Source organism: Nansenia antarctica (genome assembly GCF_963989245.1).
Source record: "Nansenia antarctica genome assembly, chromosome: 14".
Taxonomy (NCBI): Eukaryota; Metazoa; Chordata; class Actinopteri; order Argentiniformes; family Microstomatidae; genus Nansenia; species Nansenia antarctica.
In genome coordinates, this window is record NC_137684.1 from 11,032,407 (window position 1) to 11,058,889 (window position 26,483).

The 26,483-nt window shown below is 45.1% G+C and overlaps 2 protein-coding genes across 2 annotated transcripts in view; both read left to right on the plus strand.

The window, feature by feature from the left end:
* Positions 1-11,062: 11,062 nt before the first annotated feature.
* LOC308170627 (small ribosomal subunit protein eS17) lies at positions 11,063-15,677 on the plus strand. The gene is made up of 5 exons (XM_080545440.1): positions 11,063-11,169; positions 11,954-12,105; positions 13,522-13,627; positions 15,109-15,174; positions 15,556-15,677. Exons 1-5 carry the CDS (start codon positions 11,167-11,169, stop codon positions 15,631-15,633), a joined length of 405 nt encoding a protein of 134 aa, XP_080401566.1. The 5' UTR covers positions 11,063-11,166; the 3' UTR covers positions 15,634-15,677.
* A 9,664-nt stretch (positions 15,678-25,341) lies between these two features.
* The window catches only part of LOC308169831 (major histocompatibility complex class I-related gene protein-like), a gene marked incomplete at both ends in the record, with an annotated part of 27,262 nt that continues 26,120 nt past the window's right edge, over positions 25,342-26,483 (plus strand). Inside the window, one exon of the mRNA XM_080544573.1 lies at positions 25,342-25,534. Within this exon, the coding sequence (XP_080400699.1) occupies positions 25,342-25,534 (193 nt within the window). The remainder of the gene's footprint in view (positions 25,535-26,483) is intronic.

Below are 26,483 nucleotides of genomic sequence, written 5' to 3' on the forward strand. Positions count from 1 at the left end.
CTCAGTCTTTGCTCCCAATGCCAGGTTGTTGACCTCTAACAAGAGCCCTACTCTTCTCTTGAGATGGTCACATTTTAGACATTTGCATTCGCTGAGTTAGCCCGGGTCATTGCTAGTGCTATCGAAATGCAGTTGGAAGTAGATATATATTAGTTTTTTTCCCCACCATCTTATTGTTTAATGTAGTCTTCCCAGACAAGTGCTTGAGCAACAACCCATGGCAGTTGGTCCCATCTTTTGACATTCCATCAAATATTTGTCGTTGTTTTTCCCTGTAGGCTTTAGTTGATTTTAGTGTTTTATGAAGCTTCCACAAGTATTTTAGCTTCTGGATTTTTTGGAAGATTGTCTCGTTCCTCAAGTATTCCTGGCCTGGTCGTCTGCTTTATTCCAATGACCAAAGTTATGTGTTTGAAATCCTTCTTTCTTTTTCGTTGGTCTTCCTTTTTTTATAAAGGGAACCCACTTTCACTGTATTACATACTTGAAATCTTTTGCCAACGTTTGCGCAGCATGTACATGATGTGACATCACCTCCTCCAAATAACGTGGATGCTTGAGAGGAGCCATGGCTTTCCCCCTCTGCAGCAGCATCGAGAAGACCTGGACCCTGAGTCAGGTGTCTGCGGCCAGTTGTATCCTGAGGCCTCCTGTGTATTTTATCTAGGGTTGATATGAATCCAACCTGAGGGTTTTGTTGTGGACTTAGGGCACAAGGTAATTGCACTGGTATGCTTTGTACATTGAACGGAGAACACTGAATTCCTGCTTGCAGGTAACAGGCCCAACATGGCCTTACAGATAATTTTTTCCTAGTTGCCTGTTCCTCTGTCAGTCTCACTGTCATTCCTAACAACCTTGCCACTTTCTAAGCTTTGGAGAGACACTTTGTTGACTATTGTTCGCATTTGTCTACGGAACAGTGCAGCACGAGCAGCGAAGCTTTGCTCAAGTGAGATTTTCTGACATCACTTTCAGAGTTGCTGATACTGTAGAGCTCCAGTGGTTAGAGACAAGACTGCAATATTGTAATGATTATTTTCAATTGTAAATTATGTAAAGTTGATTACTTCTTTTTACGTTAAAATTGGAGGCTATTTTGTTGACTTGTTTTTTTCTCTCCTCCCTCTAAAGCTGTGGAAGGCAAACTTGTACAGTGCTAATGAGAGCTTCTGTCTCCTGTTCTGGTAAAGGTTTCAAAGCTATGAATATAAGAGTCAAGTCTTAAAATTGTACTATGAATATTATTGTGTGAAAACATGAATGTTACTTCAAAATGTATTTGAACGCTTTAACCTGGTTAAGGGCTCCAATTGTGAAGAACCCCCCCCCCCCCTCTCTCTCTCTCCTCCTTTTTTGTTGATTTTTACATTTCTATTTTTTAAGTTACAGAAAGTAAAAGGGCCCAGAACTTTCTGTCTTAAAATTCCTACTTCCCAGAGGCTTCAAGTGAAACATGTCATGGGACCTTTCAGAAATGTAACTTTAATTCCCTCCACACTTAAAGGGAATCTCAAGTTTGCACCCTTTTTTATGTCAAATAAAACTCTCTTAACCTTAACTCTTGACCCTGTGTGTCTCTTGTCTATGTTGATGACTTCTTGCTGTCATAGAAATGTTTTGGATGAGTTTGCTTGCGATGCAACCCACTACTGTGCTTAGGGTTTACATAATTATTGGGCTTGCTTCAGAAACTTTAACATCATAGTTGTTTGATTTAAAATCCAAACGTTTGGAGTGTAGAGCCAAAAGAAGAAACAATCCTTCACAGTCCCATTACTTACTTCTACGCCCGGTTCGACGAGGGGCGAACGGAGGTAACCACAACACAAACACCACTCTCTCCAGCTCTCAGCAGCCTCACCCTCACAGAGCATGAAGTGAGACGCGTGCTGAAGGCGGTGGACCCCAGAAAAGCCTCAGGGCCGGACGGCGTCCTGGGACGGGTGCTGAGGGACTGTGCCGACCAGCTGGCCGGGGTTTTCACCAACATCTTCAACCAGTCCCTGTCCCAGGCCACCATCCCACCCTGCCTGAAAACCTCAACTATCATCCCAGTCCGAAGAAAAGCACGGTGAGCTGCCTAAACGACTACCGCCCGGTGGCACTCACACCAATCATCATGAAGTTCTTCGAGAAACTGGTCCGGGCCCACATAGTCACATGCCTCCCACCCAACCTGGATCCATACCAGTTCGCCTACAGAGCCCACAGGTCCACAGAGGACGCCATCGCGACGACTCTCCACTCCACTCTATCCCACCCCACCTGGAGAGGGGGAACAGCTACGCGAGACTGCTCTTTGTGGACTTCAGCTCTGCTTTCAACACTATCCTTCCAGACAGGCTAGTGACCAAACTACTAGACCTGGGACTATCACACTCCATCTGCGCATGGATCAAGGACTTCCTGTCTCCCCAGGGCTGCGTGCTGAGCCCCATCCTCTACAACCTCTACACCCACGACTTCACCCCCGTCCACCCCAGCAACTCCATCATAAAGTTTGCAGACGACACCACCGTGGTGGGCTGCATCTCGGGGGGGGACGAGGCGGCGTACAGGGATGAGGTGGAGCAGCTGGGCAAGCGGTGCAAGGTTAACAACCTGCTGCTGAACCAGTTAAAGACCCAGGAAAAAAATCAGGAGGAAAAAATCAGAGGTCCAGCCCCTGCTCGTCGATGGAGGGAGCGTGGAGAGTCTCAACTCTCCGATTCCTGGGGGTGCACATACAGGAGGACCAACACAGCAGCCATCATCAAGAAGGCACAACAGAGAAATACCACCTCAGACAGGAGCTGCTTGTGACCTTCTACCGCTGCACAGTGGAGAGCATCCTCACCTACTGCATTTGCGTGTGGTTCTCCAGCTGCACAGCCGCAGAGAGGAAAGTGCTACAGCGAGTCGTGAGATGTCCCAGAAGATCATCGGCGCCCCCCTCCCCTCTCTGGAACAGCTGTACAACACACGCTGCCTCAGGAAGGCCTCCAAGATCTCCAGGGACCCATCCCACCCTGGGAACGAACACTTTGTTCGGCTGCGCTCAGGCAGGCGGTTCAGGACCATGTTCGCACGGACAAATAGACTGAAGTTCAGCTTCTACCCTAGGGCCATTCAGGCCCTGAACACAGCAAAGACCTAGGTTCTAGGCCCTGGACAATCTAGACAATTTGATGGCAGCTACTAGATTGTAAACATAAGTGCAATATTGAAATACAACTGTGAACATTTCAAACCTGCTAACTGCGACACGTTAATGAATGTGCAACACTTTAATGAATGTGCAACAATACTATGTGCAATATGACAACCCTTGTGTACATAAGGTTCAGATATAGGAAAAGTTAGGATATTTATAGCATAGCATAGAGTACAGCACAGTGTTTTATTTGTATAGTATAGTAGATAGTGTACATAGCCTTTATTTATGTAAACCAGCTCTTTCCCCTTTTTTATTTTACCCTTGGCCCTGTTTTTAGTCTTTTTTCCAAGCACCATGGGAGCCCCCCCTCCTAAATTTCGTTGTATGGTACCTGTACTGTATTAATGACAATAAAGACCATTCATTCATTCACTCATTCATTCATTCATTACGCAGGGCACTGTATGACAACTTGGTCTGGTATTACTACTGGGGTCTAAGACAGGTTCAAACTCACTGTTTTTATAATGAGAGTTTGTAACCACATGAAATAAATATATAATATGAATATAAGAGTCAAGTCTTATAATGTATATATCTATTAGAATATGTTATAATATATATATATATATAATAGATATTTTATATATACATAATAATCAGAATCAAAGAACATTCAATCGGATACGACAAATACAACAGATATCATAGTCATAAATATCAAAGGGACGTCTAACTAGATCTGAGTTACATACACCAAACTTTCCAGTTTTATAATATATATATATATATATATATATACACACCATCTATATTCTGAAGGCTTTTACAGAGGGGTTTGTTAATATATAATTCATAGCCTATTTATGTAACATTTATTCCTAAAAACATTGTTGAAATGTACTTTTCATGGCTGTTGACAGTATTTTCTGATTTATGGAGTGATAGAGGCATTCAAAATCCCCAGTGTAAAAGCTGTTGACTAATATATCAACAAGATGAAACAATATTTTTTTACCTGGCTTTATCCAATGTTCATATTTATGTTATTAACTAGCACATAAGACAATGCCTCCTTTGCATATTTAAACATAACATTTCAGAAAACTTGTAATACAAAAAAGAATTGTTTTGCTGTAAGTGATTAACTGGGGAAGTTTCATCGTGATATCTATTAGGTAAACAGCCAAAAGTAAAAGACTTCAGACATTCTGTCTGAGGAGCACTTTGAGCTGCAACGTTTGCAGGAAAAGTGTTCTACAAACAAAAAGTTATGATCATGATATTCTCAGACAGCATGATGTTGTTGGCTCACCAGTTTTGCTGCATCCTTTCGATCGCGACTCGCTCGTCAAATCGTCGCTCGAAATCATATTCGGACAGTTGTAGATGAATGAATGAATGAATGAAAGCTTTATTTCGAACATGTGTAAAAAGAATTAGTTATAACAACAAAAGACAAAACAAAAACAAGGAAAAAAAAAGAAGAAAAAAAAACTATTTACTTAACATCTCCGAAAAGGATGAAGTAGATGTTCAGACACATTCATGTTCTCTGACCCCCCGTGTTCAACACGCAATAACACGGGTGATATCACTCAGATCCTTGCGACAGGGAAGGAGTGGAGAGAGGGAAATGACCGAGATCACTTATTATACTAATATACGAATGAAGCTTCACTTCAGTGGTTTATTGATCTGATCCTCCGTGTCTCTCCTCTTCTGATCTGCACACCGAATAAGAAGCCTTGAACGGGGGTGGATTTATTAACCACCTGCCCTGAAGTTTGGACGAGATGAAGCAATGACCAAACCCCCCAAAGCTTTGGTATCTAGGCCACCCCTATAGAACACCATTCAACTTATATTCATTGCAGTGGATACCAGACAACGACATGCAGTTTATAATCTAACCAGAACGTGTGCAAATAGTGATATAAAACATGATAGTGATACGTATAGTATGGCAAGTACAAGGGAATAGCAGTAAGCTATGTACAGTTAATGTACAGTAGCACAATGTCACTTTATTGTCACTTTTTATGACTGCCCAATAGTAATTAGCCGTTTTCAGACAATCTAGGTTTTGGGGCTGTTTTTTCTGGTGGATTTGGCGGTTTTTAGACTGTGGTTTAGGCTGGAATCAATCCCATCTGGCAACCCTGGAGGAGAGGGTAACCCTGGCAACCCTGCCTGACGTCCTCTTCAGCCAGACGACGTCATTAATGTTGACGGTTGACTTTGTCAACTGACAAGCAAGTTTAACCGACATCTGAATATATATATATATATATATATATATATATATATATATATAAAATAATATATATATAACCCGTCCACAAACTCAGTTTCTGTAAAGAATAGTTAATGAATATCTTCGCATAGTGAACTAGTGAAGTCATTTCAACCCAGATGGCGGAGGAGCTGTAGTGTAACATGAAGGTTTGGGCCTTTAACCTCACCTTCGTGTTGTGTTTGCTGGTCGTGATGGTGGCGGTTGGTCCTCCAGAGATCAACACTGGTGAAAGTCTCCTCAAACTACCCCAACAACGCTCTGCTTGCTGCTGCACAACTCCACGGTTTGCTTATACAAGGTGACCTTTGTGGTTTATTTATTTTGGTAAAGTGTTTGTTGTTGCTGACTAAGCTAGCTCCATTGAGAACATCACTAAGGCTGCGTTCGTAAATTCGCTCTGGAATCTGAGCAACACTCCTCGAATGCCTCTCGTCTTGACTTAGCAGAACTTGACTTAGCAGAGGCGTTTATCCAAAGCAACTTACATTTGTGTAAAGTAAGTGAATCATCTATACGTCAGTCGTCATAACAACACACATCTATGCTAGGACCAGATGCCATTGGCAGTCACAATGCTAGAGTTCAGAACAACATACTACACATGACAAGTCAACAATTATCAAATTAATAATCTAAATAAAGCAGAATTTAACCCTAACCCTAACCCTGGTCTTACATAACCCTGGTCTTACATAACCCTAACCCTGGTACTACATAACCCTAACCCTGGTACTACATAACCCTGGTCTTACATAACCCTAACCCTGGTACTACATAACCCTGGTCTTACATAATGATGATGATGATGATGATGATGACGATGATGATGATGATGATGATGTGAGTGATTGTGAAGCAGCTCTATTATGTTTGTTTCACACAGGGGAGACACAGAGGAGTGGCAGGGTCAAACCCAAGGGGAATATCCTGACAGTCCCGTCCTATGCTGAGCCCACGGTGAAAGTCAACCTGGATTTGGGTCGCTTTTTCTGGGTTTGGGTCTGGGTTTGGGCCTCTTTTTCTCTTTTTCTGTGGCTTCGTCGTGATGGGTATGTGACCTTCTTTTTCTTTTTACCAGCATATTAGCACCTGGCTACAATAGATGGTTGTATTGCTCCTCATTCTGACATTCATAATGATGTTTTCACTACTAGAATGTCATTAATAATGATGTTTCCACTGCTAGAATGTCATGACTGTTGAGCAATTCAACCATATAGGAGAATCCAGAGAAAACTGCTACTATAGCCTAATGCTGTACAGCATGAATTCATTCTCTTGTTGCACATGGCAGTCCTTTATTGAGGTGAAACAAGAGAATCACTTAATGCTGTACAGTGTTATAGTTGTTGTGACTTTAATCATCTGGATCCTTCTCTGGATCTCAGAGAAGACAAGGTTCCCAGATAATCAGCAGAGACTTCAAGGTTGTGGTGATGTTTGTTTTTGGTGCTTATGTCTCTGACAGTTTGTGTCTCTTGTCTGTTCTCACCAGCTTTAATCATGGACGCTACTAGAATCTCCAAGGAGGCCAGGAGGAGGTCTGATGCCCTACACACTGCTAGGATGAAGAAACGGACTGATACCAATGTGGAGGTTACGTTCTTTTGATAATCTCTGACGCGGTTGTTTGAACGTTTTTTCCAGATTAGTGACGTCCATCGCCACTTAACTATAAGCAAGAAAGTATTTACATGAAGATAGAACTCAACAATGAATGTGCGTTGTAGTATTACAGCATGCATAACAAACTAAGATGAATTATGTTCTGTTTCTCTGTAGACCCGGTCTGATTTGAAAGGGAAAGAGTTGAGACCGATGGCCACAGTGGAACCAGCAGAAAGTCACATCTCAAAATAACATCTTGAAGACTTACACTTTCTGTTTCTGTGACTAAGTTCCATACTAAGGATTATAATAAAAAGACATACTTGCATTCAAATGTACGCCCAGGGTTTTGTGTTTGGTTCACAACCACCTGTATTTTTGATACATTTTATCACCTTTTGTGTTGTTAACGAATCATTTATGATAATGAACATTTCAGACTCTTCTCACTAGGTGTGATACTAATCCCAAATCAAATCAAATTGTCTTTGTCACTTTTACATTGACATGTTTTGGTATTTAGCAGATCAATCAATGTCAATCAATACATTTGACTAGTGTAAGTAAGTGAATCATCTATCCACCAGTCATAGCAGGAGAAGTGAGTTACGCTCAGGCCGGGGGACGTTGGCAGTCGTCTGCTAGAAGAAGGAAGAAGCAGAGGTGAATAGTATGACTCCTCAAAGAGAGGGAGAGGGAGGAAGGGTGGGAGGGAGGAAGAGAGAGGGGGGGGGGGGTGTTAAAGACAGAGGGAGGCAGGGTGGGAGGGAGGGAGGGAGCAAGGGGAGGGTGTGTGAGAGAGGGAGGGAGGGAGGGAGGGAGGGAGGGTGTGTTAAAGAGGGTAGGTGAGGACACACCTTAATCAGTTTCTCCTGTCTTTGTCGCAGTGTTTGAGTCAGAAGGAACGGTTGAGTTCCGGTCTCATGCAGCCCTCAGATTTCAACACTCAGACAGAGAGAGTGAGAGAGAGGAAGAGAAAAGCCCTGTAAAAAAGGTTTTGTTGTAAACTGTGTGCAGGGCGTGTGGGTGGGTGGCTGGATGGGAGGGTGTTGTTGGGTGTGGGTGTGGGTGTGGGTGTGGGTGTGGACTCCTTTGTAAAAAGATCTTGGTTTCAATGGGACTCCCTGCTTGAATACAAAATAAAGAGTTCACTGTCATGGGAGTCAAAGAAGACTCACAGGCTTCAATCAAGATACAACATCAGTCATTACACCAAGGGGTTAGATCATGAAGTGGAAAAAAACACAGAAACACACACACACACACACACACACACACACAGGTGAGAGGGAACACCATGTACATAGGATAGATAGACAGGTGAATACATGGAGAGAGGATTTCAGAACATGTACATGTTGTTTTGACAGAGGAGGAGAGCTGTCTTCACATCCACTCCCTGCTATCTTACAGACAGCTCCTTAATACAGCATCAGAACTCAAACACACCATTTTACCAACTCTTATACACATCCACTCTCTCTCCTCAGGGTCAGAGACTTTGGGTCTCAGAGTTCATCATCAGTCTGACTGATCATCTAATGATTCATCTGGATTGTTTCATGATCAGTTGAATTCCAGAAATAAGTTTAAAAAGTAATCACATAAGTAATCACATAATATATATTTATATAATATAGAAAACTCCCACGCTTCTGTTTTGTCAGTCTACTAATAATAACTTTTATTTGTATAGCGCTTTTCCTGCAAACATTGCAGCTCAAAGTGCTCCAATCATTATATAATCATGATTAAATGATTTAGTCATTTAAAGGCAACATTAAAAAGATGGGTTTTTAGTCTTGACTTGAACATATTTGCTGAGTTTGCATCCCTAATGTAAACTGGCAGTGCATTCCACAATTTGGGTGCATAAAATGAGAATGCAGCCTCACCAAATCTCTTCTTTTGTACAGAGAAAACCAGTGTCAGAAGACCTGAGAGCTCTATTGGGCTGATATGCTAGCAAAAGGTCTGAACATATTCTGGTGCTATGCCAGTGAGAGCTTTATAAACAAGCAGAAGGATCTTGAAATCTATTCTGAACTTAAACAGGAAGCCACCGTGGTGGGCTGCACCCACCGTGGTGGGCTGCATCTCGGGGGGGGACGAGGCGGCGTACAGGGATGAGGTGGAGCAGCTGGGCAAGTTGTGCAAGGTTAACAACCTGCTGCTGAACCAGTCAAAGACCCAGGAAATCATCGTGGACTTCAGGAGGAAAACATCTGAGGTCCAGCCCCTGCTCGTCGATGGAGGGAGCGTGGAGAGAGTCTCAACCCTCCGATTCCTGGGGGTGCACATACAGGATGACCTGTCCTGGAAGACCAACACAGCAGCCATCATCAAGAAGGCACAACAGCGGCTCTACTTCCTGAGAGTCCTCAGGAAAAACCACATCGGACAGGAGATGCTTGTGACCTTCTACCGCTGCGCAGTGGAGAGCATCCTCACCTACTGCATCTGCGTGTGGTTCTCCAGCTGCACAGCCGCAGAGAGGAATGCGCTACAGAGAGTCGTGAGATCGGCCCAGAAGATCACCGGCGCCCCCCTCCCCTCTCTGGAAGAGCTGTACAACACACGCTGCCTCAGGAAGGCCTCCAAGATCTCCAGAGACCCATCCCACCCTGGGTACGAACACTTTGCTCGGCTGCCCTCGGACAGGCGGTTCAGGACCATGTTCGCAAGGACAAACAGACTGAAGCTCAGCTTCTACCCCAGGGCCATTCAGGCCCTGAACACAGCAAAGACCTAGGTTCTAGGCCCTGGACAATCTAGACAATTTGATGGCAGCTACTAGATTGAAATCAAGTGCAATACTGAAACACAACTGTGAACATTTCAAACCTGCAAACTGCGACACTTGAAATGAATGTGCAATAACACTATGTGCAATATGACAACCCTCGGGAACATAAGGTTCAGAGATAGGAAATGTTAGAATAGGTATAGCATAGCATAGAGTACAGCACAGTGTTTTATTTGTATAGTATAGTATAGTGGATAGTGTACATAGCCTTTATTTATGTAAACCAGCTCTTTTCCCTTCTTGTTTTTAGTTTTTTTTCCTAGCACCAGGGGAGCCCCCCCTCCCAAATTTCGTTGTTTGGTACCTGTACTATATCAATGACAATAAAGACCATTCATTCATTCATTCATTCAGTGTAGAGTTTCTAAAATAGGAGTTATATGAGCTCTTCTGCTTGTTTTGGTTAAAACTCTCGCTGCTACATTTTGGACTATTGCACTTTTTTCCCCCCACATATTATTTCACGATGAGCAAATAACCATCTGGTTGTCATCAACTGCTGCAGACAGGATCTGAGGCAGGAGTATAAACCTACACTGACACAGTCCTGAAGACTTTACAGTCAGAGACTCCTCCATCTCACAGGACCTGTGCTGCTGCCCTCTAGTGGTCAGAGTGGAACTGACACTACACACACAGAGGACACATCACAATCACAATCACAAATATTTGAGTATATTTACACATACAATAAATGGACTTGGTGAGGTTTGTGCATAGGACATAAAAAACAACAATATATAAGCAAAAACTGTTTAAAAAGACAATGGCAAAAAGAGCAATAGAATAATAATTACATAGGCTGTAGATTTGAATAAATGTAAAACTAATATAAATTACACTGTCAGTTGTGTGTGTGTGTGTGTGTGTGTGTGTGTGTGTGTGTGTGTGTGTGTGTGTGTGTGTGTGTGTGTGTGTGTGTGTGTGTAGTAGTGTGTGTGTGTAGTAGTGTGTGTACTGTGTACTGTTGATGTGGTGAAATGAACAGCCTATGGCTCATTAAAACTCCTAAGTCCCATCGCTGTGTGGGCATGACTCGCGCGCGTGCATGAGGACATTTCGCACTGTTATTTTGGAGACCCCCACAAAGCTCAGCTTATAACTCCAACCCTGGTTATGTGTGAGTAACACAGCAGTAACACAGTGAGTGTTTGGCATTGCATTTTAACTCCTTGATCGAATACGATTGTACTATCAGTCTCCCGCCTCTAGGTGGCAGCACAGGTTATGTGTGCATTTCTCTTTCACTTCCGTGTGCCCTCTTAAACTTCCGCCGGGGCGACCGTCCGGTCTCTTCTACCAGGCCGATTCAACATGGTGGGTACCCGAACATGTTACAACCACTTCCAATCTGCTGCAATCCTCGGTTATAAACAAACAGTAGTGATAGTTCTCTTCAAAATAGTACGCCGTGTAATGTCTACTGTACATGCATGGTGGTATGTGTCTTTAATAAGGCCAATCGGAGGAGTTATTAACAATATTGTGGTGGAGGTGTTAGCTCCGATGGGCTAACGGAAGAAGCCTTGTCACGTTTTCTATGTCTCAAGACAAGTGATGCTGTTTAGGGGAATGTTGTTGTAGACAGATCGCAGACCTGGGTTGTTAGAATCGTGCCTGTTGGTTTGGGTTATTATATTTCACATGTTGGCTTGTAGGAAGCTCAGACATCCTCACCTATCTGACATCTCAGCCCAGCCATGTTAGACAAGCTTCATTCAGATGGTCGTGATGTCAGATTGTCACATCAGATGTGACAAGAGACCTGATGAGGACATGTGAGACCCAGCCATCAAGGCTGCTGGTCCATTTACAAGACATTGTAACATGGAACCCAGTTGAGCTATTGATTGCTAAATGCTAAACATGTCAATGCAATGTTGGTTGTTAATGATGATGCTAGTATCAAGACATCTCGGCATCCATACCTACATACCCTAGTTCCTAGATGCATCTTTAAAACGACCAGAGACCATACCATGTTAGTGTTTTGCCCTTTAACTCTCCGAAGCTCCCACACAATGATGAGCATTACTACACATTTGACTGATACGAATGCTCAATGCAATCCACTCAACTTGAACTTGATGTTTTGAAACAGGGACGAGTCAGGACCAAGACGGTGAAAAAGGCCGCCAGGGTCATCATTGAGAAGTATTACACCCGGCTGGGTAACGACTTCCACACCAACAAGAGGGTGTGTGAGGAGATCGCCATCATCCCCAGTAAGAAACTACGCAACAAGATTGCTGGGTGAGTTGAGCTCTTAACACCATGCACAGAGGTGAGAGGTGCTGCTGGGGCCCATGAGTCCAGAAACCCTTTCTGTTCTTCATAGAAGCTCCAGAAGCCTTTCTGGTATGGTCCTTGGTTGATTGGGGAGAGCACATAATAATTATAACATCTTGGATTTATATAGCGTCTTCCTCTGAGCCAAGGACGCTTTACAGATTTCATAGACAAAACAAAGAAACAGACAACGAGAGTGACAACTAGACTAGAGGCCAAAGGTGGGTTTAGAGAACAGGTGGGACTAGAGAACAGGTGGGTTTTGAGGGCTGATTTAAAGGTGTCCAGGGTAGGGGCGTTGCAGATCGCTGTGGGGAGAGAGTTCCAGAGGGTGGGAGCTGTTTCAAGTGGAACTGAAAGCTCTGCCCCCGAAGGTCCGTAGGTTGGTGCGGGGGTGGTGGAGAGTAGGCCCATGCCTGTTTAAAGGTAGAATCAGCACTGGGATGTTCCCACAGGGAGTGGGAAACTTACGGTTCACTGAAGCCAGATGTCTTTGCTCATTAGCGATTCCATGGGCATCTGCACATGCTACATGATGGGTGTCACTGTTTTGTGTGTTTGACACATCTGGTGAGTTATCAGTCTGTGCTGTGTGTCTGCCAGTAGGACAGCTACGTTCCTGTCAAATCGTTGAGGCTACCTTTGACGACACCATGACATGTCATGTTCATTTGTGCATGTGTTGGCAAGATGCACGTTTTTGCACCGTTAGAGAGATGTCATTCGTCATGTGAATCTGCCCCATTATACATTTGTATTCATTCTAGGTCACCTCAAACCCTGTATCGAAAGTGGCTGTGGTATGACTGTTGCCAGGTCATTGATAGTACAGGAATAGACAACTTGAAAGCTTTTCCCGTGTTTGTTGGAATACCTGTTCCTCTCAGACCCTGTATCTTTCAAACATCTCATCGCATCCTTCCCCATTTAAGTTTCAGGGTGAAAAGTCATGCTCATAATGGAGATCTATGTGATCTTAATTGGCCAAAAAATGCATACCCATTGTAGACCTATGGTCTAGAATTATGAAATACTTGTAGGTTGGAATATTTGTGTGGGTGGGGGGGGGTCATTACTGCGGTTGTGTTAGATTTTGTGGACATTAGGGATGTTCTGACATGTAGTAGTGATAAGTATTCTGTATTGATTGCTTCTTGATGGCTAACTTATTCAGTGCCCAGGGTGGATAAAGTCGCCCGGTCTGTCAACATTCTAGGGTTGCCATGGGTGACCTTATTCAGCAAAAATTCATAAATTATCATGCTTCATTTTTGTAGCCAATCGATCTGTTGTTGCTAGGTAAACACCACACAAAACACTAGGTACTAGGTGGCGAGTGTTCAGGAGCTGTAAGTTAAACGGTTGCACCTTTGCCCTCAGGTATGTGACCCATCTGATGAAGCGCATCCAGAGGGGCCCTGTCAGAGGCATCTCCATCAAGCTGCAGGAGGAGGAGAGGGAGAGGAGGGATAACTACGTCCCAGAGGTCAGTATGCCGTCTAACACCCAGCCTCCTCTGGGTGTCAGTGCAGGACGTAGGCCTTCTGACTACGACCGCTAACATTATCCATTAAGATTTGTAAAATTATTATTATTTGAAATTTGAATGCTTTGAGGTGTCTTTGGGGTGGCATGTCTTGTATGTGTACATGTATAGATGTCTGGAGAATGTATCAGAAAGATACCAGGGGTGCAGCGGTTTTCGGTTTTATATTGAGCCGTACGGTTCGCCTGTCACGGTTCTATACACCAGTGAACCGCGGCGGTTTTCGGTTTATACTGCGTGTCATTCAAAGTCGGAGGTGGAGTTTGTCTGGAACGCAGTTGATATTTGTTCCAAGTGTTTTGTACTGTGGATGGATATATAGACTTAACACACCCAATATAGCAATGCAAGCTTTTGTTGACGGTAGGATTCAGACATAGTCGTTGATTCAATGGCACGGTAAAGCTTAATTTCCCCCTTGAACCTGAGCGACCCCCTGCTCAGACATGAACCGCACAGTCATGGGTTGACCAACAAAACTAACATAACATTGGCCCATAATCCTTTGTGCCAAGTAACAGTTTGTAAATAAATAGTAGCGTTTTTTTCTTCCTCCTTACCAAAAGACGTACCGAAACCAAAAACCGAGGTTCATACCGATCTATGGGCCAACTGAACCGTTGCACCCCTAATTCTGTGTCTGTCCAGAAGGTTTTTCCTCAAACCCTGTATCGAAAGTGGCTATGGCATGACTGTTGCCAGGTCATTGATAGTACAGGAATAAAGATCTTGAAAACTTTTCCCGTGTTTGTTTGGAATACCCCTTCCTTTCAAACCCTGTAGCTTTCAAACATTTTCTCGATGTCCTAAACACATGATTGCTACGTTTGTAAATTCGCTCAGAGCGCCGCAGCGCACACTGGTTTCAACATCATAAAGGGACCAAGTAAATTGATTGCACAAGAGGCATTCCATGAGTGCTGATCAGATTCCAGAGCGATTTTACGAAAGCAGCCTAAATATATTTCAATGCTGGTGAACATTGTAACCTGCTGTATGCCCTGTTGAATTGGTATCCTATAGAGTGGCGTATAAATAGTAAATGGACTGCACTTATATAGCGCCTTTATCCAAAGCGCTTTACAACTGTCTCTCATTCACCCATTCACACACGCATTCAGACACCAATGGTGGCAAGCTACCATGCAAGGCACCGGCCCGCTCACTGGGAGCAATTTGGGCTTTAGTGTCTTGCCCAACGACACTTCAACATGTGGCCAGCCGGGGCTCGAACCGCCGATCTGCCGACCTTGAGATCATTAGACGGCGGCTCTACCTCCCGTGCCATTGCTGCCCCTAAATAGTACATGTAGTGATGAATGATACTGTATTTGATGGTGGAAGTCACACGTTTATTTGGTGACGGTAGTCGTGTTATCTTAAAACTGTGTAACTAAGCTTTTGATTCCCTCTGTTTCCAGGTTTCTGCTTTGGACCAGGAGATCATCGAGGTCGACCAGGACACCAAGGAGATGCTCAAGCTACTGGTAAGAGCCCTGAATGGAGGCCGGGGGGGTCGTTAAGTATCTCAATATGCTATCTTAGTGATGGCTATTGGCTGAAGCGATCACTTATGGTCTTTGAATATTCTCTTTCACCATAAACCCTGTATCGAAAGTGGCTGTGGTATGACTGTTGCCAGGTCATTGATAGTACAGGAATAGACAACTTGAAAGCTTTTCCCGTGTTTGTTGGAATCCCTGTTCCTCTCAGACCCTGTATCTTTCAAACATCTGTTCATGTTCAGTGTCATCTGTCTTAGTCATGTTGGCATAAACTGGTGGTGTCACATTGTAGTTAGATGGTGGGATTACATTTGACTTACCTCTCTCTCTCTTTCTCTCTCTCTCCCTCTCCCTCGGTTGCAGGACTTTGGCAGCTTGTCCAACCTGCAGGTCACCCAGCCCACTGTTGGCATGAACTTCAAGACACCCCGGGGAGTCTAGGCATTTGTAATATATCTCTTAATAAAAACAAAAAAGTGAAAAAGGTTTGTTTGTCGTGGTGTTGCTGTTTTATAGGGTAGGTAGGTTAATTCAGAAAAACGAAACATGAGGTTTGTCTGCCACCTGCTGGCTCAGCACTACTGTGTCTTGAATGCACAATGTTAATGAACTTGAGGTGCTTGGTGCTGAGGCGTTACTGTGTTATGTCATGTACATATCTGAGGTAGAAATGAGAAGTTGCCACTTTGAAAGGGATTTTCGCTTGGATTTTTTTTGGGGGGGGATACATTGCGGTATTTTTTTTCTTCTATCTGGACTATTTTCTATTGTGTGTGTAGTTATCTTACTACGACGACTAACACATCTAATACCATTGAAGTTGACGGTAGTTTGGCTCAGTTGACAAGTAAAAGCTGGAGGCCATCTACTGTATTCCCTCTGATGTTTTAAATGGTGTGGGCACTGGGCATTCAAAAACACAGGGGGGAAATTCATTGTAAAACACAATCTTCCCACAGCTTTTCATCTGAAGAGCTGGAGGTAATGTAGCTCAAATATATTTCTGTTTGAAACTTGATTATTCTAAGTACTTTTTGTACTAAGTTGCCCCTAAACTTGTATTTACTCTAAATTACTCAACTAACGTTCGCCAGCAAAACCTTTGGCACCTCTGGTTTAAATGTCTGTTACAAATAATCTCCAAGTGATTGAAAGCAAACCTGAACACTAAATGCTACAGTTAAACATAACACCTTTCTGCACATTTTAAAGCAAGGTTTATTTTTATTTTCATTTTTCTGAGTTTTTAAATGATGCAAAAAGGGAAAGGGCCCTGTGGAAAAGTTTGGGAACCCTTTTGGATTATTCTTTGTTACCTTCTGAGAAGATGATTACTAAGGCCCAGACCAAGGTGATTTACTCGTTAGGGCTTAAATGAGTCAGGTGAATATAATTCCAGGGTTGAACTATATATAACTCCATGCCTTCTAAAGTCTCTGACATCAATGGTATGGAGGACCAATGTCAAAATTAACAATAAATATATCGATAAATGAATGAATAAATAAATGAATGCACACAGTAATAAGGAAATAAATAAAAAATATATGTAATTATAAATACATGTATATATTTATTTATTCTTTTATGCATTCACTTTGTCTATCAGATCTGTATGCAAATATAGGGCCGTATCTCGCATGTTGTCCACGCCCCTACGCATTTTCATTGGTTGATACCGCGTGTGATGTGGTGAAAGCGACGCTGCCCGTTCACTCCTCTCCTCCACCTCCACACACCTGCCCCTCCTCTCCTCCACCTCCATACACCTGCCACTCCTCTCCTCCACCTCCATACACCTGCCCGTTCACTCCTCCTCCACCTCCATACACCTGCCCGTTCACTCCTCTCCTCCACCTCCATACACCTGCCTGTTCACTCCTCTTCTCCACCTCCATACACCTGCCCGTTCACTCCTCCACCTCCATACACCTGCCCGTTCACTCCTCTCCTCCACCTCCATACACCTGCCTGTTCACTCCTCTTCTCCACCTCCATACACCTGCCCGTTCACTCCTCTCCTCCACCTCCATACACCTGCCCGTTCACTCCTCTCCTCCACCTCCATACACCTGCCTGTTCACTCCTCTCCTCCACCTCCATACACCTGCCCCTCCTCTCCTCCACCTCCATACACCTGCCCGTTCACTCCTCTCCTCCACCTCCACACACCTGCCTGTTCACTCCTCTCCTCCACCTCCACACACCTGCCTGTTCACTCCTCTCCTCCACCTCCACACACCTGCCTGTTCACTCCTCTCCTCCACCTCCACACACCTGCCTGTTCACTCCTCTCCTCCACCTCCATACACCTGCCCGTTCACTCCTCTCCTCCACCTCCATACACCTGCCTGTTCACTCCTCTCCTCCACCTCCACACACCTGCCTGTTCACTCCTCTCCTCCACCTCCACACACCTGCCTGTTCACTCCTCTCCTCCACCTCCACACACCTGCCCTTTCACTCCTCTCCTCCACCTCCATACACCTGCCCCTCCTCTCCTCCACCTCCACACACCTGCCCGTTCACTCCTCTCCTCCACCTCCACACACCTGCCCCTCCTCTCCTCCACCTCCCCACACCTGCCTGTTCACTCCTCTCCTCCACCTCCACACACCTGCCTGTTCACTCCTCTCCTCCACCTCCACACACCTGCCTGTTCACTCCTCTCCTCCACCTCCACACACCTGCCTGTTCACTCCTCTCCTCCACCTCCATACACCTGCCCGTTCACTCCTCTCCTCCACCTCCACACACCTGCCCGTTCACTCCTCTCCTCCACCTCCATACACCTGGCCGTTCACTCCTCTCCTCCACCTCCATACACCTGGCCGTTCACTCCTCTCCTCCACCTCCATACACCTGGCCGTTCACTCCGCTCCTCCACTCCTGCTGGCTGACTGGCACCACCGCCTCTGCGGGGCTGCAGTGGTCGTGCTGCCCGGTCACGTCGGCTTTTCACCGACCACCGGTGGTGCTAGCAGAGTTTTTTGCGAGTGATTGCCGGGTGGTAGGCTTACGCGTTGTGGTAGATGGCATGGTATATTATTATATACCTTTGACACTCTGCTGACAATTCTGCACACTGTGGACTTGTGAACTCCAAAAAGATACTTGCATAATGGGATGTAACAATAAACTTGATTGATTCTGTGACCATGGCTCAATGTCATGCATTGAGTCTAAAATAAAACAGGGAGCAGTGTTGTTACCCCTCTCTCCTGTACCATTAGCGCTATTCCACTCTGACAATTTTCCATTTACAAGGGTACACACAATATAACTGTACCCTTGTCTATGTTGATTTTTTTTCTTTCTCTTTCCTCTTCCAAGAGGTGTAATATGAATTTGTAAATCTCAGGTTCAATTCAGTGTTACTTTTGAGAGAAACAAAATACTGAGTATGTGTAAAAAGGACAGGACAATGCATCTGAAATAGATATCAGACCCTATAATATGAACAGCAAAATCAATCACATTCTTTGGTTGGTGTATTCATATTCATTATTCATATTGGTTTGAAGATGGTTCTAAATACCGGTACTGTACAATCCATGTTTATAGTAGACATGCAGCCCCCCAGAACTGGGAGGGCGTGTGAGAGTTCCTCTCACTTCCATGCTTGATAGCTGGTCCAACCTTCCCATTGAGGTATATGACAGTAAACAGTATTTTGTAAAGCTATAGGCCTACCGTTGGGAAAACTCACTATTGAATTATTCACTTATTAAATCACGATACAATTATTATTAAAATTAAAATGTAATAAAATTCAATTGGGTTTAATCTGTCTTGAATTTTCCTGCGAGAAACTCTTTCCTTTATTCCCAACCAGCGAAGATATGCAGTCATATTGTCATTAAAACTAAGCTAGGATTAAAGTTTGCTGCAACAGGATTAGTAGATAAGACTTGATTTAAACCAGGTTGGTGCAACCCAGCCTAAGTTTTTAAAATGACTCATTTTCAACAGGCGCGACCACTGAAGGGTTAATCAGACGATCAATGGTTGAAAAAAGCACTGGGGTTACCTTTGTTTTCAGAAATGATATCAGAGAAATAGGTTTGTCTAGCCAGCTTCATGATCATTACCCTCACCCTCACAGAGACAACTAGATGCTCTTTTCTTTAAATCCAGATGAGGGCTTTTCTGGGTTTGCTCCTCTGCGTTCACACCGCATCTGCAGGTCAGTGAGCTACAATACATTTAATACATGGAAATGCTGCTGTTTGACACTTGTTCTGCCTCGTTCACTTACACGCCCTTCACATTATTCGCTCGATAAAACTACGTTTCGATGATGTTTGCTGTATCAAATCATGGGCCTGTTTGACCTTCCTTCAATTATCTACACAATGGAATTCAGTCAAATTAAAACAAGAAGTAATCAGTCAATGGAATTCAGTCAAATATAAATAAGAAGTCAGTCAAATGTAATGAAACCCGTAGGAGCAGGGAAGTATTGGGTGTGTCTGTCTGGAGGTGAAAGGGGCAGAAAGGTAAACACACAGAGCCAAGTATGCTAACCTGAGCCACCAAGAAAAGCAACCGAAAATCCCAGACTTGAAAGGCAGCCTGCATGCTCAACATAATGTTCGCAAAACAAGTGACAGCAAGTCAAATGATGCAGTGTAACGCAGCAGTGAAAGTGAAGCTGACCCTGACCAGAAACAGGCTTTTAACAATGTCAGCTTGTCAAGAAACACTATCGCAGTTCACAGTATCTCTGTTTGACGGATTTCTACCGCACAATACCTTTTTAAAAATGATTTATTTCACCTTTATTTATTCAGGGAGGGCCAGTTGAGAGCAAGCTCTCTTTCCCAATGACGCCCTGATTACATAAACACACAACTATACACTGTAACCATAACATACACACAGGGAACACATTACAGAATGGCAAAGAACACATCAGGTATCAAAGTGCACCTAAAGCCAGACATAAAAAAAAAAAAACTTTAGGTACTTACAATATCATGAAACGTATTTCAATCAACAATAGGTACAATGTAATATACAGTGTGCATTCTAATGGTTGTGCTAGCTTGTTGTCGTTATATGCAGGGATTGATGAGTGGATTAGGATGGTGTGTGAATGGAGAGATGGACTTGGTGTGTGAATGGAGAGGTGGACTTGGTGTGTGAATGGAGAGATGGACTTGGTGTGTGAATGGAGAGATGGACTTGGTGTGTGAATGGAGAGATGGACTTGGTGTGTGAATGGAGAGATGGACTTGGTGTGTGAATGGAGAGATGGACTTGGTGTGTGAATGGAGAGATGGACTTGGTGTGTGAATGGAGAGGTGGACTTGGTGTGTGAATGGAGAGATGGACTTGGTGTGTGAATGGAGAGGTGGACTTGGTGTGTGAATGGAGAGGTGGACTTGGTGTGTGAATGGAGAGGTGGACTTGGTGTGTGAATGGAGAGGTGGACTTGGTGTGTGAATGGAGAGGTGGACTTGGTGTGTGAATGGAGAGGTGGACTTGGTGTGTGAATGGAGAGGTGGACTTGGTGTGTGAATGGAGAGGTGGACTTGGTGTGTGAATGGAGAGGTGGACTTGGTGTGTGAATGGAGAGGTGGACTTGGTGTGTGAATGGAGAGATGGACTTGGTGTGTGAATGGAGAGGTGGACTTGGTGTGTGAATGGAGAGATGGACTTGGTGTGTGAATGGAGAGGTGGACTTGGTGTGTGAATGGAAAGGTGGACTTGGTGTGTGAATGGAGAGGTGGACTTGGTGTGTGAATGGAGAGATGGACTTGGTGTGTGAATGGAGAGGTGGACTTGGTGTGTGAATGGAGAGGTGGACTTGGTGTGTGAATGGAGAGGTGGACTTGGTGTGTGAATGGAGAGGTGGACTTGGTGTGTGAATGGAGAGATGGACTTGGTGTGTGAATGGAGAGATGGACTTGGTGTGTGAATGGAGAGATGGACTTGGTGTGTGAATGGAGAGATGGACTTGGTGTGTGAATGGAGAGGTGGACTTGGTGTGTGAATGGAGAGATGGACTTGGTGTGTGAATGGAGAGATGGACTTGGTGTGTGAATGGAGAGATGGACTTGGTGTGTGAATGGAGAGATGGACTTGGTGTGTGAATGGAGAGATGGACTTGGTGTGTGAATGGAGAGATGGACTTGGTGTGTGAATGGAGAGATGGACTTGGTGTGTGAATGGAGAGGTGGACTTGGTGTGTGAATGGAGAGATGGACTTGGTGTGTGAATGGAGAGATGGACTTGGTGTGTGAATGGAGAGATGGACTTGGTGTGTGAATGGAGAGATGGACTTGGTGTGTGAATGGAGAGATGGACTTGGTGTGTGAATGGAGAGATGGACTTGGTGTGTGAATGGAGAGATGGACTTGGTGTGTGAATGGAGAGATGGACTTGGTGTGTGAATGGAGAGATGGACTTGGTGTGTGAATGGAGAGATGGACTTGGTGTGTGAATGGAGAGGTGGACTTGGTGTGTGAATGGAGAGATGGACTTGGTGTGTGAATGGAGAGGTGGACTTGGTGTGTGAATGGAGAGATGGACTTGGTGTGTGAATGGAGAGGTGGACTTGGTGTGTGAATGGAGAGATGGACTTGGTGTGTGAATGGAGAGGTGGACTTGGTGTGTGAATGGAGAGGTGGACTTGGTGTGTGAATGGAGAGATGGACTTGGTGTGTGAATGGAGAGGTGGACTTGGTGTGTGAATGGAGAGGTGGACTTGGTGTGTGAATGGAGAGGTGGACTTGGTGTGTGAATGGAGAGGTGGACTTGGTGTGTGAATGGAGAGATGGACTTGGTGTGTGAATGGAGAGGTGGACTTGGTGTGTGAATGGAGAGGTGGACTTGGTGTGTGAATGGAGAGGTGGACTTGGTGTGTGAATGGAGAGGTGGACTTGGTGTGTGAATGGAGAGATGGACTTGGTGTGTGAATGGAGAGGTGGACTTGGTGTGTGAATGGAGAGGTGGACTTGGTGTGTGAATGGAGAGATGGACTTGGTGTGTGAATGGAGAGATGGACTTGGTGTGTGAATGGAGAGATGGACTTGGTGTGTGAATGGAGAGGTGGACTTGGTGTGTGAATGGAGAGATGGACTTGGTGTGTGAATGGAGAGATGGACTTGGTGTGTGAATGGAGAGATGGACTTGGTGTGTGAATGGAGAGATGGACTTGGTGTGTGAATGGAGAGGTGGACTTGGTGTGTGAATGGAGAGATGGACTTGGTGTGTGAATGGAGAGGTGGACTTGGTGTGTGAATGGAGAGGTGGACTTGGTGTGTGAATGGAGAGGTGGACTTGGTGTGTGAATGGAGAGGTGGACTTGGTGTGTGAATGGAGAGGTGGACTTGGTGTGTGAATGGAGAGGTGGACTTGGTGTGTGAATGGAGAGGTGGACTTGGTGTGTGAATGGAGAGGTGGACTTGGTGTGTGAATGGAGAGGTGGACTTGGTGTGTGAATGGAGAGGTGGACTTGGTGTGTGAATGGAGAGGTGGACTTGGTGTGTGAATGGAGAGGTGGACTTGGTGTGTGAATGGAGAGGTGGACTTGGTGTGTGAATGGAGAGGTGGACTTGGTGTGTGAATGGAGAGGTGGACTTGGTGTGTGAATGGAGAGGTGGACTTGGTGTGTGAATGGAGAGGTGGACTTGGTGTGTGAATGGAGAGATGGACTTGGTGTGTGAATGGAGAGATGGACTTGGTGTGTGAATGGAGAGGTGGACTTGGTGTGTGAATGGAGAGGTGGACTTGGTGTGTGAATGGAGAGGTGGACTTGGTGTGTGAATGGAGAGATGGACTTGGTGTGTGAATGGAGAGGTGGACTTGGTGTGTGAATGGAGAGATGGACTTGGTGTGTGAATGGAGAGATGGACTTGGTGTGTGAATGGAGAGATGGACTTGGTGTGTGAATGGAGAGATGGACTTGGTGTGTGAATGGAGAGATGGACTTGGTGTGTGAATGGAGAGATGGACTTGGTGTGTGAATGGAGAGGTGGACTTGGTGTGTGAATGGAGAGATGGACTTGGTGTGTGAATGGAGAGATGGACTTGGTGTGTGAATGGAGAGATGGACTTGGTGTGTGAATGGAGAGATGGACTTGGTGTGTGAATGGAGAGATGGACTTGGTGTGTGAATGGAGAGATGGACTTGGTGTGTGAATGGAGAGGTGGACTTGGTGTGTGAATGGAGAGATGGACTTGGTGTGTGAATGGAGAGGTGGACTTGGTGTGTGAATGGAGAGGTGGACTTGGTGTGTGAATGGAGAGATGGACTTGGTGTGTGAATGGAGAGGTGGACTTGGTGTGTGAATGGAGAGATGGACTTGGTGTGTGAATGGAGAGGTGGACTTGGTGTGTGAATGGAGAGATGGACTTGGTGTGTGAATGGAGAGGTGGACTTGGTGTGTGAATGGAGAGGTGGACTTGGTGTGTGAATGGAGAGGTGGACTTGGTGTGTGAATGGAGAGATGGACTTGGTGTGTCCAGGGCCAGGCAGCATCACTCTCACCTCCCACACAGTCCACATCATGTCTGAGTAACCTCAACCACAACCTGACCAGTATACGTATCAACTGAAACAACCTGTGTGTGTGTGTGTGTGTGTGTGTGTGTGTGTGTGTGTTCATGATGCCACATCTATAATCAAAGCCATTCCTCATTAGTAATGGTGAGGGTTTCTTAATCTCCTAAAATATTGATGTTATAATAACACAGAGAAATAACACAGAGTGTGAGCCCACATACAGTATTTTTGCGTCTACTTACATGCATATACTGTATGTATTGATGAACAAGCATGTGTTTTTGTTACTGAACTCTTTTTAAAAATATATTTATTATTTAAATCGTTTTACACTTGAATGTCTGCTTGCCATTATTGTTCCTAGACTTCTGCTTTCAGAGCTAGTTATTAATTAAGTTATTACTAAAACCAATAATGCAGAGGCAATTATGTAATATGATAAAGAGTAGATACATTTACGTATATAGTCATACAGTTACAACCATAATGCTGATGTGGCCCGGGATGAAATTGAGTTTGACACCCCTGGTGTAGAGAGCTAGGAGAAGGAGAGGAGAGGGGGATGATAGAGGGGGTAGGGGGTTAGGAGGAGGAGAGGAGAGGGGGATGATAGAGGGGGTAGGGGGTTAGGAGGAGGAGAGGAGAGGGGGATGATAGAGGGTGTAGGAGGAGAGGAGAGAGGGATGATAGAGGGGGTTAGGGGGTTAGGAGGAGGAGAGGAGAGGGGGATGATAGAGGGGTTAGGGTGCTAGGAGGAGGAGAGGAGAGGGGGATGATAGAGGGTGTAGGAGGAGAGGAGAGAGGGATGATAGAGGGGGTTAGGGGGTTAGGAGGAGGAGAGGAGAGGGGGATGATAGAGGGGGTAGGGTGTTAGGAGGAGGAGAGGAGAGGGGGATGATAGAGGGGGTAGGGTGTTAGGAGGAGAGGAGAGGGGGGTGATAGAGGGGGTAGGGTGTTAGGAGGAGAGGAGAGGAGAGGGGGGTGATAGAGGGGGTAGGGTGTTAGGAGGAGAGGAGAGGGGGATGATAGAGGGGGTAGGGTGTTAGGAGGAGGAGAGAGGAGAGGGGGATGATAGAGGGGGTAGGGTGTTAGGAGGAGGAGAGGAGAGGGGGATGATAGAGGGGGTAGGGGGTTAGGAGGAGGAGAGAGGAGAGGGGGATGATAGAGGGTGTAGGGTGTTAGGAGGAGGAGAGAGGAGAGGGGGATGATAGAGGGGGTAGGGGGTTAGGAGGAGGAGAGGAGAGGGGGGTGATAGAGGGTGTTAGGAGGAGAGGAGAGGGGGATGATAGAGGGGGTAGGGGGTTAGGAGGAGGAGAGGAGAGGGGGTGATAGAGGGGGTAGGGTGTAACAAACACAATGCTCACCTGTGTTGTAGGTCGACTGAATAACAAGAAAACACAAAGTAAAAGTGTTTCATGTTCAACGTAGATTTGAGTCGACAGTCGCTTATAGTGTGAAGATTCACCATCAGTGTGACCAAATATCGATGATACACCTCCTTTGTAAGAGTTCATACATACATGGTATTATATCTCTGCATACTTTCATTCGTTTTTCTTCTAGTGACCCACTTTGTTCAGTATTTCTACACTGCATCCTCTGGAGTTCCAAACCTCCCAGAGTTTGTGGTTGTGGCGATGTTGGATGGTGTTCAGATTGCTCACTATGACAGCAACACCAAGAGAGAGGTGCCCAAACAGGACTGGATGAACGACGTAACTGCAGAAGACCCACAGGTCTGGGAGAGGGAGACTCTGCGTTTGATGGGCGACCAGCAGGACTTCAAAACAGACATTGGTGATCTAAAGCAGCGTTTCAACCAGAGTGGAGGTAAGAGCAATACCTTCTTTACCACTGTTACATTCCTTTTGATGGTTTTAACCATAATTGATATTTCCGTGTTGTTCTCTTGGATTTGGGAAAGTTCTGACATGATCCGTCTCACATCGAAAAGCGTCAACATGATCTGACGTGGGAGATAAGACACTGTTGGACTGAACTGACCAGAACAACCTAGTGGACGTTCTGCCATGTTGAGGGACCGTCAGACACAGAACCTTTCATTCTGGACCTTTACATTCTCACTACACACACACACACACACACACACACACACACACTGGTTAAGAGGTAAATATTAATACTCTGCGTTGGGAAGATCTCATATGTAAACTGAGGAGAATTGAATAAAATGATTTTTGATGATCCCAGGTCTGTTGATTCTGTCAGTTTTTATGTTTGAACTAAACTGACTTGATCCTACCTCCTGGTGGGGTGGTCACAGGCCTCCAGGCTGTACATGTGTGTACATGCAGACAGTTCACTGTGTACGTTAGTGTACGTTAGTACCCAGTGGTCAATGTGAGGAGAAGAAGCATACACACTCACACACACACACACACACACACACACACACACACACACACACACACTCTCTCTGAGTCATGAACTGTCTAACTGAACCCCTCTCTCTCTCTCTCTCTCTCTTTCTCTCTCTCCCCTTCCTCTCTCTCTCTCTCTCTCTCCCCTTCCTCTCTCTCTCTCTCTCTCTCTCCCCTTCCTCTCTCTCTCTCTCCCCTTCCTCACCCCCTCTCTCTGTCTCTCTCTCTCTCCCCCTTCCTCTCCCTCTCTCTGTCTGTCTCTCTCTCTCTCTCTCTCTCTCTCTCTCTCTCTCTCTCTCTATCTCTCTCTCTCTCTATCCCTCCCCTTCCTCTCCCTCTCTCTCAGATGTACATATTTACCAGAGGATGGAGGGTTGTAGTTGGGATGAGGAGACTGG

Excerpts from the sequence above, each read along its gene's own strand:
- LOC308170627 (XM_080545440.1), top strand. Across the intron at positions 13,628-15,108 it reads GGGATAACTACGTCCCAGAG|GTTTCTGCTTTGGACCAGGA; the intron begins GTCAGTATGCCG and ends CTCTGTTTCCAG. Across the intron at positions 15,175-15,555 it reads AGGAGATGCTCAAGCTACTG|GACTTTGGCAGCTTGTCCAA; the intron begins GTAAGAGCCCTG and ends CCTCGGTTGCAG.